General features: G+C 46.7%; 1 protein-coding gene across 2 annotated transcripts in view; it reads left to right on the top strand.

The window, feature by feature from the left end:
- Gpnmb (glycoprotein nmb) overlaps positions 1–15,593 on the top strand; it is a 34,682-nt gene extending 19,089 nt beyond the window's left edge. Inside the window, exons 6-11 of one of the 2 annotated variants that reach the window (XM_048440298.3) lie at positions 8–499; positions 7,869–7,967; positions 9,265–9,367; positions 10,256–10,464; positions 13,923–14,016; positions 14,461–15,593. In XM_048440298.3, the coding sequence (XP_048296255.3) occupies positions 8–499; positions 7,869–7,967; positions 9,265–9,367; positions 10,256–10,464; positions 13,923–14,016; positions 14,461–14,614 (1,151 nt within the window). In that variant the 3' untranslated portion in view covers positions 14,615–15,593. The remainder of the gene's footprint in view (positions 1–7; positions 500–7,868; positions 7,968–9,264; positions 9,368–10,255; positions 10,465–13,922; positions 14,017–14,460) is intronic. The other variant, XM_085691172.2, reaches the window with a different exon arrangement.
- The last annotated feature ends 265 nt before the right edge of the window (positions 15,594–15,858 follow it).

The raw sequence follows: 15,858 nt of genomic DNA, 5'->3' as shown, positions 1-15,858 counted from the left end.
CTTCTAGATCAGATCCCTATATTTGTGACCATGTCCCAGAAGAACAACCGGAACTCGTCCGCCGGAACCTTCCTCAGAGACCTTCCCATTGTGTTTGATGTCCTCATTCATGATCCCAGCCACTTCCTCAACGACTCTGCCATTTCCTACAAGTGGAACTTTGGGGACAACACTGGCCTGTTTGTCTCCAACAATCACAGTTTGAATCACACGTATGTGCTCAACGGAACCTTCAATCTTAACCTCACTGTGCAAGCTGCAGTGTCCGGGCCATGCCCTTCACCTTCACCTCCAACTTCACCAACTTCACCCCCAACTTCACCAACTTCACCTCCAACTTCACCAACTTCACCACCAACTTCACCAACTTCACCACCAACTTCATCACCAACTTCACCAACTTCTTCACCAACTTCACCAACTTCACCACCAACTTCACCAGCTTCACCACCGACTTCACCAGCTTCACCCACACTGCCAACACCCAGCCCCTCTTTAAGTGAGTAGTTTTCTGGGTAATATAGGGTGGTGGTGGTGGTAGTGGTGGTGGTGGTGGTGGTGGTTGTGTGGTAATTTTTGTCAGTTATTTATTAAATAACGTAGTCAATCAGCTTGAGACATTCTGTAGTCCTGTTGGCCTTGAACTTGATATTTAAGCTAGGCTGGCCTCAAACTTGTAGCAATTTCCCTGCTGCTGATAACTTTTTGTCTCCCATTTTTATTCTTTTATGGAATTTTTGGTTTTTTTGTTTTGTTTTATTTTGTTTTTCGAGACAGGGTTTCTCTGTGGCTTTGGAGCCTGTCCTGAAACTAGCTCTTGTAGACCAGGCTGGCCTCAAACTCACAGAAATCCGCCCGCCTCTGCCTCCTGAGTGCTGGGATTAATGGCATGCACCACCACTGTCTGGCTTAGAATGTTTTAAATTGTAAAATTAATTCACATTTCTTAGTAAAGAGTCAAACAAACCACACAGAAGCCTAGCATAAGAAGAAAGTCCCCGTGTGTTCTCTTCCCCAGTCCCCCTGACGTGGCTGGCCGTGTTTCTGTCCTGATCATTTTCTACTTGTTTACAAACATTCTCCATGGACGCATAGGTTTTGTCATTTGGGATATTATGTAAATGGATTTATGCCATATGCTTTGTTCTGCAGTCTGCCTCTCTCCACTAAATAAACACAGTTTTCAGTTACTGTTGCATAGAAACCTATCCCACCTGCCTGGGCAGCACCACAGTGTCCACAGGATGTACTAACAGCATGCATGATGGCTGGTGAGCGACTCCAGGATTCCCAAGCCCAGGTACACATGGAGCCGCACTGGGCATGCCCAGACAGACAGCTTCATCTTAGCATGCCTCCAGGAAACTTCCTTCCTTCTTTCTTTCTTATTCTCCTTCTGTCCCTCCTTCTGTCTTCCCCTCTTCTTCTCCACCCTTCCCCAGTGTCTCACATATCCCAGGCTAACTTCAAACTCAATAGATCATCAAAGGTGTTGGCCCACCCAGAGCTGCTGCTTCTCCTGAGTCCACTTTCCGGTTGCTGGGATTGTGTGCGTGCACCACCACTCCGAGTGCCAGGCAAGCCCTCTGCCAGCTGAGCTACATCTCTAATCCCAAGAACCAATTTCTTTTTTAAAAACAATATTTATTTATTATGTATACAGTGTTCTGCCTGCATGTATGCCTCCTGAAGGCCAGAAGAGGGCACCAGATCTCATTACAGATAGCTGTGAGCCACCATGTGGTTGCTGGGAATTGAACTCAGGACCTTTGGAAGAGCAGTCAGTGCTGTTAACCTCTGAGCCATCTCTCCAGAATTTCTTTATCTGCAAGTGCATATAATCTTCCTTAAAAACTGAAAGAGCAGCTGTAAAACTAAATAAATTACAGATGCCTTTCTGTCTAAAAGTCTGGTTAGGTCACTTACTTTTAGCTTTTAGAGTCACATTTTTATAAACCAGCTTGTTCTTAGGAGCTGTCATGACAGTTATCAAATGCATTTCTGGAGCCAGTATTAAAGGTATTGTAATTTGCTGCTGTCGTTTCCCCATGTCGTGCTCTCAAGCAAAAGCCAGTGCCCCTTATGTGCTCAGTTTTACCGAGAAAGGAAGAAGCCTGTTTTTATGCAAAGGTGCTAACTCAACCATAACCATAATCAATTTAGGATGCTTTAAAGCAGCTGGGGTCAGGGCGGGCTAAGAAACAGGGCCCCAAGTGACTACAGAAGTTAACTGTGACTTTTTCCACTTGAGCCGTGTGTGTGTCTGTGTGTGTGTGTGTGTGTCTGTATGGGTGTCTGTATGTGTGGCGTATACATATATGTCTGTGTCACCTCACTACACAGTAGTCTGTGTGTAGGCCAGCGGTTAATGCCAGGTGTCTTCCACCGTGGCTTTGAACTTTATCTTTTGAGACAGGATAGCTTGTTGAACCTGGGCTTGGCATGTCAGCTGGGTTGGCTGGCCAGGGAGCCACCTGTCTCCACCCAGCCCAGGGCTAGGGTTACAGATAGCCATTGCCAGAGGGCTAAGAATGACTTTGAAAAGAATTTTCTCCCTAGAGAGCATTTCCAGCTATGTAGACCATATAAATAAGTCTGTATTCCTTTTACAAAATCTTATCTATTATTATTATTATTATTATCATTGTCATTGGCCATGGTGGTAGTGGTGTGTGTGTGTGTGTGTGTGTGTGTGTGTGTGCAGATGAAAGGCATGGGATCCAGGGGTCAGACTCAGTTCATCAGGTTCACAAACAACCTTCGTTACCCGCTGAGCCATCTCACTGCCCTTGCGTCAGTGAGCCTCATTATTTGGCAATTAAGTGTGTGCCCTGTGTTTTGCTGAGTAGCTTCAGGAAAAATTCGGCTAACCCCAGAAGTCAAGGACTCTAGGAATGTAGCTGGGAAGCAGCATGCAGGTCTGGGCTCCATTCCCAGCACTGCAATAAATAAACAAGCAGCAACCTGTCTCTGAAATAAATAAGTAAGTGGCCAAGTGCAACCCAGCCCTGAAAATCATAGCCAAGTTGAAGAGGGCACTGGGCAGCTGACTGAATCATGAGAGTGGGGTGCCTGTCCAGCTTTCCTATTAAGAATATTTTCTTTCTCTGGCTGCTCTTGTTCATTTTCCAGGCTTTTGTGAATAAATCTGAGCAACAGAACAACCTTTGTAAGACAGATAGATGCTGGTCAGTGTAATGTCATGTGTATTACATTAACTATCACCGTGCATTTACACACACTCATACACTCACACAGACACTCACAAACACGCACACTCCACAAACACACATACTCATACACACAGACACTCACACTCAGACATACACACACTCCACACACACACACTCAGACACTCTCACAGACGCAAACATACACACACTCATACACACACAGATGCTCACAGTCAGACACACACACTCACTCACACACAGATGCTCACACTCACACATACACACTCACTCACACCCTGTTGTGTCATGTGCTTTTATACTGTGTACAACTTTCCTGCATTCATAGCCAACACCTCTCCCATCAATCTCTGGGTGAGCGGGAACTAAGTACTGAGTTTTTCTCACCTGCCCTTTAATGGAGAGAAATTTGTTAAAGAACAAACTTGACTACAGATCCAACCTCTGCAGAGTTCCGCATGCATCTGTATAAGCAGCGTGCTACCTAAGGCAGGCCCGCTGCCCTTCACTGTTTTCTTCCTGAAGAGATTTTCTACTGTAAAAAAAAAAAACAGAGTCATGGTTCTGTTCTCAAACTGACAGCTAAATTCTGCTCACCCTGAGCTTTAAACGAAGGGGTTCTACAGCTCTCAGGGGAAGAACTAGGATTCTTAAAAGCCTTGCGTAGACTCTCCTGCTCTAGAGTCCACCGGGGAAGCCTGAGTGGATGTCTGTGGTCATCCTGCTGATGAATGACTGCGTGAGAATCCAGCCGTGTCAGGATGTCCCTGGGCTTCATGGAATAGCGTTTTCCAGAGTGTCACAGGAAGATTCTGAGAAGTTCACAGCCATGGGCCTGTCACCCTCAGGGGGCTCTGAGAAGCCATCGAGATCTCCCAGCAGGCTTCCTCCCTACAAGTCATGAACTTAACACAGGCCCCTTTCCTCCCTGCACCCTTACTTCCTCAGGCCTTCCCTTTCTCTCTTCCTTCTCTCCTTCCTTTCATCCTCATTCCTTTCTTCCTTTCTTCTTCCTCTTTATCTTCTTTCTCTCATTTTTTTAACATCCTGACTGCGGTTTCCCCTCCCTCCTCTCCTTCCAGCCCCTCCCCCCCATCCACTCCTCTGTTTCTCTCCAGAAAAAGGCAGGTACCCCGTGGATATCCACCAAACAAGTTGCAGTGAGACTAGGCACCTCCCTTCGTGTTAATTTGAGACAGCTCCTGCTCCTACTATTAGGAGTCCCAGAGGAACACCAAGCTACACAACTGTAACATATATGCAGAAGGCCTAGGTCAGCCCCATGCAGGCTCCCTGGTTGTCAGTTCAGTTTCTGTGACCCCCGATGAGCCCAGGTTAGTTCATTCTGTGGATTTTTCTTGTGGTGTCTTTGACTCCTCTGGCTCCTACAATCCTTTCCCCTCTCTTCCACAGGATTCCCTGAGCTCTGCCTAATGTTTGGCTGTGGTCACTGCATCTGTTTCCATCAGTTCCTGGGTGAAGCTTCTCTGATGATAGTTGGACTAAGCACCAATCTTTGAGGATAGCAGAATAACATTAGGAATCGTGTCATTGACTTTCTTTTTTTCCTCTTTTTTTTTTGTTTGTTTGTTTGTTTGCCAGTCGTGTTTGGTTCTGTCCTAGGACTCTGGGATATCCACCCTTGGGTCTCCTAGTACTGGCGTAGTCTCCAGTAGAACAGGAGTATTTTACAAAGTTGTGAGACAGGATCCTCTCTTTCTTTCTTCTGTTGTTGAGAGGGTCTAACTATGTAGCCCCAGGAACTTGCAATCCTTCTGCCTCAGCCTCTGGATTACAAGTGTGCACCATTCCTATTCATTTTTAGCCTCTGAACTTTTTAAAAATGAATTTGTTTATTTGGTGTGTATGGTCACTTTGTCTGCATGTGTGTCAGCGCACCACAGACATGCCTGGTTCCCAAATAAGCTAGAAGAGGGAGGGCTGCAAATCCTCTGGAACTGGAGTTACACGTAGATGTAAACCACCATGTGGGTGCTGGAAATGAACCTGGGTCCTCTGGAAGAGCAGCCAGTGCTCTTATCCATTGAGCCACTCTTCAGTTCTATTTATTTTTTCAAGATGAGGATCTTTTGAAACTTTAATTTTCTTTCTTATCTTTCTCAATTCCTTGTGGAATTAAAGAGACAATAAAGATGAGCATTATCATATTTTCCTTTTAGACTTTAAAGCTACACCAACAAGTTGGGGTTTTTTGTTTGTTTGTCTGTTTGTTTTTGTTTTTTTGAGACAGGGTTTCTCTGTAGCTTTGGAGCCTGTCCTGGAACTTGCTCTGTAGACCAGGCTGGCCTCAAACTCTGCCTGTCTCTGACTCTAAGTGCTAGGATTAAAGGCCACCACCACCCTGCCCAACAAGTTTTAAATTGTAACGAGTAAGGCATTAGATTCTTTGCTCAATTATATTCACAACTGATTTGGTCATGTCCGTGTACACAGCGGTCAGTCTTCCTCAATCGTCTGCCACCTTGTTCTGAGACAAGATTTTCCCCTTAACCTACAGCTTTCCAATTCAGCTAGACTTGCTGACTAGCAAACCCCAGAGGTCCTCCTGTCTCTGCCTCCCCAGCACTGGAACTACAGGCTTGCGGCCAGCTTTATGTGGGAGTTGGGGATCCGAGCCCAGGTCTGCACACTTGCATGACCGACACTTTATCAAATGTGGTTTCTCCCTGACCTCCTATTCATGTCTTACGTTAAAACCTCATTCTCCTCACACATCTGCCAATCCGAATAGGGAAAGAATTCCCTTCTCCTGCACTGCTGAGCAAGTAGCTGATAAGTACTTCGTATGCGACAGCCTTACGAGGAGCCGAGTTCTGTGTGACTGCTTTGGAATATGTTTGGGTTCTTGTTTGTAGGTAGGTTGGTTGGTTGGTATCTTAGTTACTTTTCTAGTGCTGTGATAAAACATCATGACCAAGGCAACTTAGAGAGGAAGGGGTTTATTTGGAATTATAGTGTCAGAGGGCTAGGAGCCCATCACTATGGTGACGGGCAGCCTGGCAGGCTGGCAAGGAGGCATGGCACTGAGCAGCAGCTGAGAGCTCACTTGCCAGCTCACACCATAAGCACCTCACACCATAAGCACCTCTACTAGATTCAGATCACACCTCTCAGTCCTTCCCAGGCAGCTACAGGGACCACGGATTCAAATGCCTTGTGATTTATGACTTATGGGAGTCATCTCCTTCAACACCTCAGTAGATTTTGGGGTTTGCTTTAAGACAAAGCCTCGCATGGTAACCTAACTTAACTATATAGCTCAGGTTGGCCTCAAACTCACAGCAATCCCTCTGCCTCGGCCTCCTGAGTGCTGGGATCACGGGCGTGAACACCACACCTGGCAGAGAAGCAGGCAGCACCTGCTTTAGCTCACTTTGCTTTAAATGGCTCAAGCCAGGAGGACGGTCAGGTGAGCTCTCTGTTGCGGATGAGCGAATGGGGCGAGCATGAGTTCAACGGTGTGTGAGCAAACGGGCTGCTAGAACGAAGGCCAGGACAGCTGCCTCCCCATGAGAAGGGGGCTTCTCTACTGCGGCCTATCGTGCATTCTAACGGGGCTTCCACTTTTCATTTGCTTCCTTATTTTAAAAAACATCTGGGGTTGTACTTTGAACTGGGTGTGGCTCAGCAGCACACTGCTTGCCTGGTGTGGGCAATCGGTTCCCATCTCCAGCTCCGCCTGAACAGGAGAGGATGTTTACTGCTGAGTCCTCCCTCCACCGCTGAGGGCTTGACCTGATTAGATGGCCAGGGAATGAAGACAAGGTAGACAGACAGATGCATACTCAGACAGAAGGTCGGGGTCTGATGGTCTGGGCTCTCGGATGGAGAAGCCTCAGCACCCCAGAAGCTTAGCATGTTTATCATATACAGGTAGAGGCAGAGTTACTGCACACAGCTGGGTCAAGGGGCACGGTCTAGCTCCATGAGAACAGTCTTCAGGCTGGGCAGAGGAAGCTGTGGTGGCCATTGTCTGCACACACTGCCAACACTCACACTTGGACCCCTGAGGCGGGCTCTGCGTTTATCGTGGAGCTAAGCCCTTGGGGTCCTTGATATGGCCATACCCATTAGGATTTCACTCACTCGGGGCTTACTCTCCTCCCTACCCTCCCTACAGTTTATTTATGGAATTAAATGGCCATAATGCCTACACCTATAGGAATCTATGCAAATTTACCTCAAGTTTCTGCCTTAATTCAAAAATTGTAGAGTTCTTGATGCTTGGTTTGGTTTGGTTTTGATTTTTGGTTTTGGTTCTTAGTCATGACTGTCCTGGAACTTGGGATGTAGACCAGGCTGGCCTTGAATTCACAATCTCAAGTGTTGAGATTAGAGGCGTGTGCCACCATGCCTGGCTTCTTCGAAAGGGAAGATGGAGCTGGGAGTAGATGGTGCATTAGGTATAAAAGTTCACACTTACAATCCCAGAACATGAGCAGTAGGAAGAATATGGCCTGGAGTTAAGGCCAGCCTAAGCTATATAGTGAGTTTAGACCAGCCTGTGCTACATGAGTCCCTATCTGGAGAAAGATTAACACCAAAACCCACCAAAACAAAAATAATAAAGAACAGATGGACAAGTCTTTATTTTTTTTATATCATGTTACCTTCACTACATTCTTATTTTAAACTTTTATTACTCGAACTTTCTAGTGCCTACAGGTTACAACTCCATGAAGCTGAGTGATATTTCCAGCGAAAACTGCCAGATAAACAGATACGGTTACTTCAGAGCCACCCTGACAATTGTAGGTAAGGTTAAAGACCTGTGGAGAAGATACCAGATCTACAAGGCCACCCATGTGTTGCTAACACTAGAAGGGTAGAGGGAAAGGAGCAGGGTCACCTGTCTGGTCCAAGGAGATGCAAACGTAGGAAACAGCATCTTGTTTGGTTTTTTGTTTTGCTTTGTTTTCCGAGACAGGGTTTCTCTGTGGCTTTGGAGCCTGTCCTGGAACTAGCTCTTGTAGACCAGGCTGGCCTCGAACTCACAGAGATCCTCCTGTCTCTGCCTCTCTAGTGCTGGGTTTAAAGGCATCTGCCACCACCGCCTGGCAGGGAGCAGCATCTTGTAGTTCGCATGTTCCATTTGTTCACCTGCCTGCCTTATGCTTTCTGGTAGAAATTTATCCCTTGGGTGCCCAAATGCTAAAGAACCTGGGCTTGCATCCCCTGTGAGCCTCCTGGAATCTCAATGGATGGGGGAAAAGAAAGCCAGCAAGGAGTGCTCACTGCTTCCTTCTGCTTCCAGTGTGACTTTTACCAAGTCACTCTTTTCTACCTGTAAAGTGGGGGATAAGCAAGCTACCACACAGGGCTGCACGCTTCGGGTACTGCCCCGAGGTCCCAGCAGAGAAAACAGATGGCACCACCGCCAGCTGGGGCATCCATGGTTCTGAAGACATGGAATGTCTAGAGGCTCTCTGAGGACAGGATGGGTCAGCCACCTGTGATCCATGGGGTTAGCATCTGCCCAAGTCACCTTTTCCTTAACCATCTCCCAGAAAGGGAGTGTTACTTTCTAACGTGGACCAGGCTCTACAGAAAAGAGTCTCAGTAGGCAGAACCATTCGTGTGACTATGAAAACATTGCATGGACATGAATGCAAAACTCTGGGGATAAATTCCCATGTTTGCTAGATTTCTGTTCAGCAAGAAGGCTGTTTCTATTTGCTTTTCCTTCTTGATTGTTAAGGGGCATCTCTTAATGCATCTAAGTTTCTGTAATAGGTAGGTTTGGGGACTTACAAAGAGTGGGGGTTTGTTGCTTGCTGTTCTTAAGGCTGGATGTCAGATCCAGTGTCTGGTGAGGAGCATGTCCTGGTTCATGGAAGACCATCCCCTCGCTGTATCCTCACATGGCAGAGGGGACAAGGGGGCTTTCTGAGGTTTCTCCATAAGGGCACTGATCACATCTCCAACAAAGGCTTTGCCCCCTCACGCCATAACTTAGCTGGGATTTCAGCCCAGGAAAAAGAGCCTGTAGCAGAATGGTTTCCATTGGTCTCTGCTGTATTTTAACATTTCTCTTTGGTGGCTGTTTCGCTAGAGGGGATCGTAGAAGTCAGCATCATCCAGATAGCAGACGTCCCAATGCCCATGCCACAGCCTGACAACTCCCTGAAGGACTTCATTGTGACCTGCAAAGGGGCGTAAGTACAGCGTCATGCCAGGGGAAAGGCCCTGAGTAAAGGGCTTGGCTACTAGTCATCCCTTTGAAGTAGATTCAAAATTCTACATGTTAGAAACCCCAGACGAGCTGGGATAGGAGAAGGGGTGTGTGCCTGTAACCCCAGCAGTCAAGAAGCTAAGTAAGGCAGAAGATCATGGGCTGTATAGGGAACCTTTCTCTCAAAATAAAGAATAAAGAGGGGACAGGGTAAAGTGCATCCTAACATACACAAAGCCCTGGGTTCGATCCCCATCACTGCACAAAATGGGACACAGGGTAATGCCTGTAATCACAGTACTCTAAAGGTGGAGGCTGGACTATCAGAAGTTTAAGACTGAGCCAAGCGGTAGTGGCACACGCTTTTAATCCCAGTACTCGGGAGGCAGAGGCAGGCGAACCTCTGTGAGTTTGAGGCCACTCTGGTCTACAAGAGCTAGTTCCGGAACAGGCCTCAAAGCTACAGAGAAACCCTATCTTGAAAATCTGAAAAAAAAAAAGATGTTTAAGACTATCTTTAACTACATAGTGAGTCTAAGGCCAATCTGGCTACATGAACCCCTGTCTTAAAAATAAATAAAGAAATAAAGAAATAAAGAAGCGGGCAGGGAGTGGGGCAGAAAAGCAAGAAGTTGCTGTTTAAAGCTGTCATTACAGAGGCATGCACAGTGTCTTGTGCCTATAATCCTAGAACTTAAGAAACTGAGGCAGGAGGTTCACCATGAGTTCCAGGCCAACAGTGTGAAACCCTGTTTCAAAAACAGCAAAACCCCTTACCACCACCACCACCACCACCACCACCAGAAGCCCTGACATTGCTCTCTTTCCTCCCTCATGTGATCTGGGTGCTCGCCCTGCTCCCACGTCACAGCACTCCCACAGAAGTTTGTACCATCATCTCCGATCCCACCTGCCAGGTGGCCCAGAACAGGGTCTGCAGCTCCATAGCTCTGGACGAGCTGTGCCCGCTCTCTGTGAGAAGAGCCTTCAATGGGTCTGGAACGTACTGTGTGAACTTCACTCTGGGTGATGACACAAGCCTGGCCCTCACCAGCGCCCTGATCTCTATCCCTGACAAAGGTGAGGTATGGCTTATAATTTTATGAACATTTCCTACTGCAGAAGTGTACACCCAAATTAAAGCCCCCAAGGGCTTCACTAGCAGTGTTTGTCTCGCAGCAAGATTCTTTGAACTCTTGTTAATAAGGATTTAAGAACTGGCATTAAGCTAGATGTGGTGGCACACGCCTTTTAATTCCAGCACGCAGAAGCAGAGGCAGGTGCATCTCTGTGAGTTCTAGTCTAGTTCCAAGGACATCCAGGGCTACACAGTGAAACCATGTATCAAACGTAAAAAACTAGCATTAACCCAATCACAGATCTACTTAGCACGGTGAAGAGAGAGACTTGGTGAGATAATGGCAGAGAAAAGCCCATCAGTGAAGGGTACCATCGAGACCACAGGCCAGCAATAGTGAGACGTGATAAGATGATGTCATCACGGCACTGGCCAAGAGGTTTGTATTTCCAGAGGGAACTGAACACCCAACATTAAAACAAACAAACAAAATGACAATCATAAAGGAGAGGCCAAAACCAGGGTTTCAGGAGAAGCCACCAGGGCAAAGCCAAAAGCAATAAGAAACTGAGTTGAAATCTTGCTTCCTCTGATTCCCATGTGACCTTTTTATAAAGTCTTCCTCAAGTCTCCTAAGAGCTGCCTGAGACAGTACCAGCCAATTTGCCCACTCATCCAGAAGACTGCTCCTTGAGCCAGGCTTGTTATTTCTTCCCTCTGATCCTGGGATTCAGGCACCCACGGCAAGAGAACCATGAGCTTCAAGGCCAGTCTGGGCTAGAGGGTGAGAGCTTTGGAAAGCCTCAATGCAGCGTGGTGGCACACACCCATAATCTCAGCACTGGGAGGCAGAGACGGGCAAATCTATATAGTGAGTAAAAAAGCTAGGCGTGGTCCTGTACACCTGCACTCCCAACAACGGGACAGTCAGGGTGGAGACAGGCAGACTCCTGGGCGCTCACAGGCCATCTTGTCTAACATACTTGGTCAAATCCCAAGCCAAAGAGAAAGCCAGTCTCAAACAAAAAGAGGAGAGACTTCTGCAGGTGTCGTTTATCTCCACCTGTACACAAGTACACCCGTAACATACAACGTGCACACACATGCAGGTGCACACACACACGCACACACACACACACACAGAAACTTGGTAACTTGAATTTCAAAATCAGAATTTCAGAAATAGTCATAGTTCAAAAGAGACCCCACTGCTGTTTAGCTAGACTTCTTTTAATTGGCAGTCACTCAGCTGTCCACTTCAATGCCCAGCACAGATCTCCGCACAGGATAGAAGTCTACCCCGGCTAAAGAACAAACCGAGGAAGACTCCTGCTTTCCTGAGCAGTCACAGATGTTATAGGAAAATGTTTACACCAATTTAGTTTCACAAACTGACAACACTGGAGTCAGAAGAGACCCAAAGGAGGCCCCCATTGAGCAGCACCCTGTACCCTGCACAGGCTATCAGGACCCCAGGGACAGCCTTTGAAGATTGCTTCCTCATTGAGGCCTGCAGTCAGTCAACTAAGCGGTTTCTTGTCATTGGCTGAAATTCAACCGTTTTTGTTTTAAAGATTTATCGTGTGTGTGTGTGTGTGTGTGTGTGTGTGTGTTTCCTATATATGCCTGCCTCTGGGTACCACATGGGTACAGTGCCTGCAGAGTCCAGAAGAGGGCAGGAGAGCCTCTTGGAACTGAAGTAACTCTTGGTGGCCTTGTGGGTGCTGGGGATCAAACCCAGGTCCTCTGGAAGAGCAGTTAGTGCTCTTAAGCCCTGAGCCATCTATCTCTCCAGGCCCCTTGTTTCTGTCTTTGTCTACAAAGGATTCTCATAGGAGGTTGCCATTTGCTCTCCTATGAACCTGTCAGTTAGGTCAGAACTCAGAATACCTAGTCAGCCTTAAACGAACACAGGCAGTAAACAAATTAGGAAAACAAACCAGGTCAGAGGAGTGGGCTTGGAGTGGGAGGTGAGGGCAGTGGTTAGCACCCTAGACTGGGTGTGGAGACAAGTCTTGCTGTTCAGTAGTGCCATCTTGGTAAAGGACCTCCTTGACTAAGGATTTAAACACATTTAGAGAGCACATGTAGGCCACTGTTAGGTTCACCGAAGCTTCATTCTGTCGGCCAGAGTGAGGCCTTGGCAGGCGAGAGCTCACGTGCATGTACTAGGTTTTTCTTGGGGCGGCTGATCAGCTCTAAACCATGACATGGAGGCTTCTTATTGGTTACGGCTGCTCAGCCTCGCTTAGGCTCACTTAGGGTTAGCTTTTTTCTTTAACTTAAACTAACCTGTTTTTCCTCATCTACCTTTTGCCTCAGGACCTTTTTACCTTTCTTTCTGTATGTCTTACTTACTGCTTCCTCCAGAGTCTGCCTGACCTGGTTTCTGGCCCCGGGGGTGTCCCTCTCTTTCTCCCTTGTTCTCTTTTCCTTCCTCTCTCTCTCTCCTCTCCAGCCTAGATTTCTCCTCCTACTTATTCCCTCTGCCAACCAGCCCTGCCTATCCCTCTCCTGCCTAGCTACTGGCCACTCAGCTTTTTGTTAGACCAATCAGGTGCCTTAGGCAGGCAAGGCAAAACAGCAGCACATCTTTTCATATTAAACAAATGTGGTATAAACAAATGTAACACATCCTTACATTGTTAAAGACATGCAGCATAAGCAAATGTGACACACCTTTATCCAGTTAAAGTCATATTTTGCAACATAAACAAATGTAGCACATCTTTGCCTAGTTAAAGTCATATTCCATAACGCATGCATACAGTGGAGAGATGATTTTAAGAGGAGGCTCAATCAACGGAGGACCTCCCAGGAGGGGCCTGGTGGATAGGATGGGGTCAGAGGCAGAGCAGATGGAGGCGGCTTGGGTAACTAAGTATGCCTGGGGTAGAGACAGAACTGGTTGGTTAAAGAGGAGTGAGAAGATGAAATCCCTGCCTCTGTGGCCCTCGCAGTACAGGAGAGCTATGGAAAGTAATAATGACAGCCTGTGATCCAGGTCTAGGAAGAGGCAGGCAGGGAAGTGAGAAGGACTGAGTGGTGCCTTCAGGAGCGCTAGGAAGGCACCAGAATTGAGGAAACTGAGATGAGCCAGGGAAGGGAGGTCCCAGCAGGGGCCATGGAGGTTTCCCAGAATTCCAGGTTTTTAGCACAGGGGCAGGCATATAGCATGAGATGGGGCCAGAGGCCAGCACCGTGGAGCATAAGAGCTTTTTAGCACACAGGTGCCAACAGCTCAGCAGTGTCCTGAGAGGGTGTCACCAGACTGTGGCATTTATCCATGCCTGCCCACTTATTCTCAACCCAGAGTCTATACATTGCTTGATGGGAAAGGTCGCCTAATGGCCAGAGTGGGGTAGTATCCTCTGCAGCAGCTCCCGTCCCCATTCAACAGCGTCACAAGCAGGTGTCCTTCAATGGAACACAACTTACAGGGTTTTCCTTCTGCCTTAAGACCCAGTCTCCCCGCTGAGAATGGCGAATGGTGCCTTGATCTCCATTGGCTGCCTGGCCGTGTTTGTCACCATGGTTACCATCTTGCTATACAAGTAAGTTTCTGATTTTAACACTGTATTGTATCTCTATAGCAGATAGTCAAAAACGAGTAGCATTCTTGTGTATGAACATACCAATTTTTTTCCATTTAAATATTTTGCGTATGAGAAGAAACTCATCCATTGAACCGTGAATACCAAACTGGGACCTATGAATTTTACTGCGGTTTTGGATTTGTTTGTTTTAATCCCGAAAGTGCTGCCAGGCGTCAGTAACTTGGCAAAATTTTGTCTATATAATGTTTAACAAAATTTTAAAGTGGGTACTTCTTACTTGAAGAGAAAATAGCTGCACTCCCCTAAGATGCTGGGGCGTCGCCAGCAACAGACTGGCTGGAATGGTCAGCTCCTTTGCACCTGGCATGAAAATCACTGTAGAAAGGAATTTAGTTCAGCTAAAGGCATTTTTTAAAATCCTGTCCAACACATCGTTTTCAGAAAACACAAGGCGTACAAACCTATAGGAAACTGCCCTGGGAAGATGGCCAAAGGCAGAAGCCTGAGTGTTTTCCTCAGCCATGCAAAAGCCCCGTTCTTCCGAGGAAACCAGGAGAAGGATCCACTGCTGCAGAGCAAGCCAGGAATGCCCTAAGTCTTAAGCCTTATTTCTGACCAGGATCCTGCTCCAGTGTGTTTCATGAGCTGCGCAGAAGCACGTGACTGGTAACTCTCATTTCTAAAGGATTATTGTAAAATATAAATCAGGCTTAGGAAGGCTAGTTAAATGGCACTTGGAGAAGGGACGAAATGACCTAGTGTTTTGTCCCATTTATGTTGTGGATTTTTTTTTTTTTTTTTGTTTTTTGAGACAGGCTTTCTCTGTAGCTTTGGAGCCTGTCCTGGAACTAGCTCTGTAGACCAGGCTGGCCTCGAACTCACAGAGATCCACCTGCTTCTGCCTCCCGAGTGCTGGGATTAAAGGCATGTGCCACCACCGCCTGGCTTGTGTTGTGGCTTTTACACTGTTAGCCGGATGGACTTTCTGTGTCTGAGGACTGAGGGAGAAGTCACTGCTCCGAAAGGTCCTAGGTTAACTGTGAGAGGAGATCACATGCTTCTAGCTTTCCACATAACCATGTGCACAAACCAGTTAGTCCTGACCTGAAGACCAGGTCCATCTAACTGTATTTCAGCTCACTGAACATGCCTGAGCTCCTGGCAGAATGACAATACAAGCTTTTTGTATGGTGTATGTGTGTACATATTATGCTCATTAAAAAGACAGCCTAATAAGCTGGTGTGATTATTCTATCAGGGGGGAAACTTTTCCTGTCTAGTTGACATGAACATTTATTTAGTGCTTTCTGAATACCAACCATGATGTGGGACTTGATCTTGTCCCCAGAGCTGATGCTCTTTTGTACACATCTGGTTCTTGGTGTGTGCTGGTGTGTGCATGTAGAGTCATGTGCTATGGTTTTCTAAGGGAGGCCACTTCTTTTCCTACCAGTTTCTGTGTGAAAACTCATACAGGAAATAATCAAGGCGCTCACTTCTGTTTGTAGCTCACATCCTGTGCCATGACATTCTCTTTTCTACTTCCTGGAAAAATAAAATGTAGGATGCGATGAGCCCTTGGTGGTGTTATTATTTTTCTAATGTACTGTTTGCTTTTCAGTTACATTTATGATTTTAGTAATAAAGTCTTTTAATGCCACCCAAAAAGCAATAATAATCTCATAATTTTTTAGATTTATTCTGTGTGTATGAATGTTTGTCTTCATGTATGTACATGTACATGTGTGCCTGGTGTCCGTGTAAGTCAGAGGAGGATGACATGGAACTGGAGTTGAGGATGGCTGTGAGCAACCATGTGGGTGCTGGGATCTGATCCTA

This window comes from Myodes glareolus, chromosome 6 (genome assembly GCF_982192425.1).
Source record: "Myodes glareolus chromosome 6, mMyoGla1.1, whole genome shotgun sequence".
Taxonomy (NCBI): domain Eukaryota; kingdom Metazoa; phylum Chordata; class Mammalia; order Rodentia; family Cricetidae; genus Myodes; species Myodes glareolus.
Note: the sequence above shows the minus strand (reverse complement) of the source record. Positions and strands in the feature narration are given on the sequence as shown.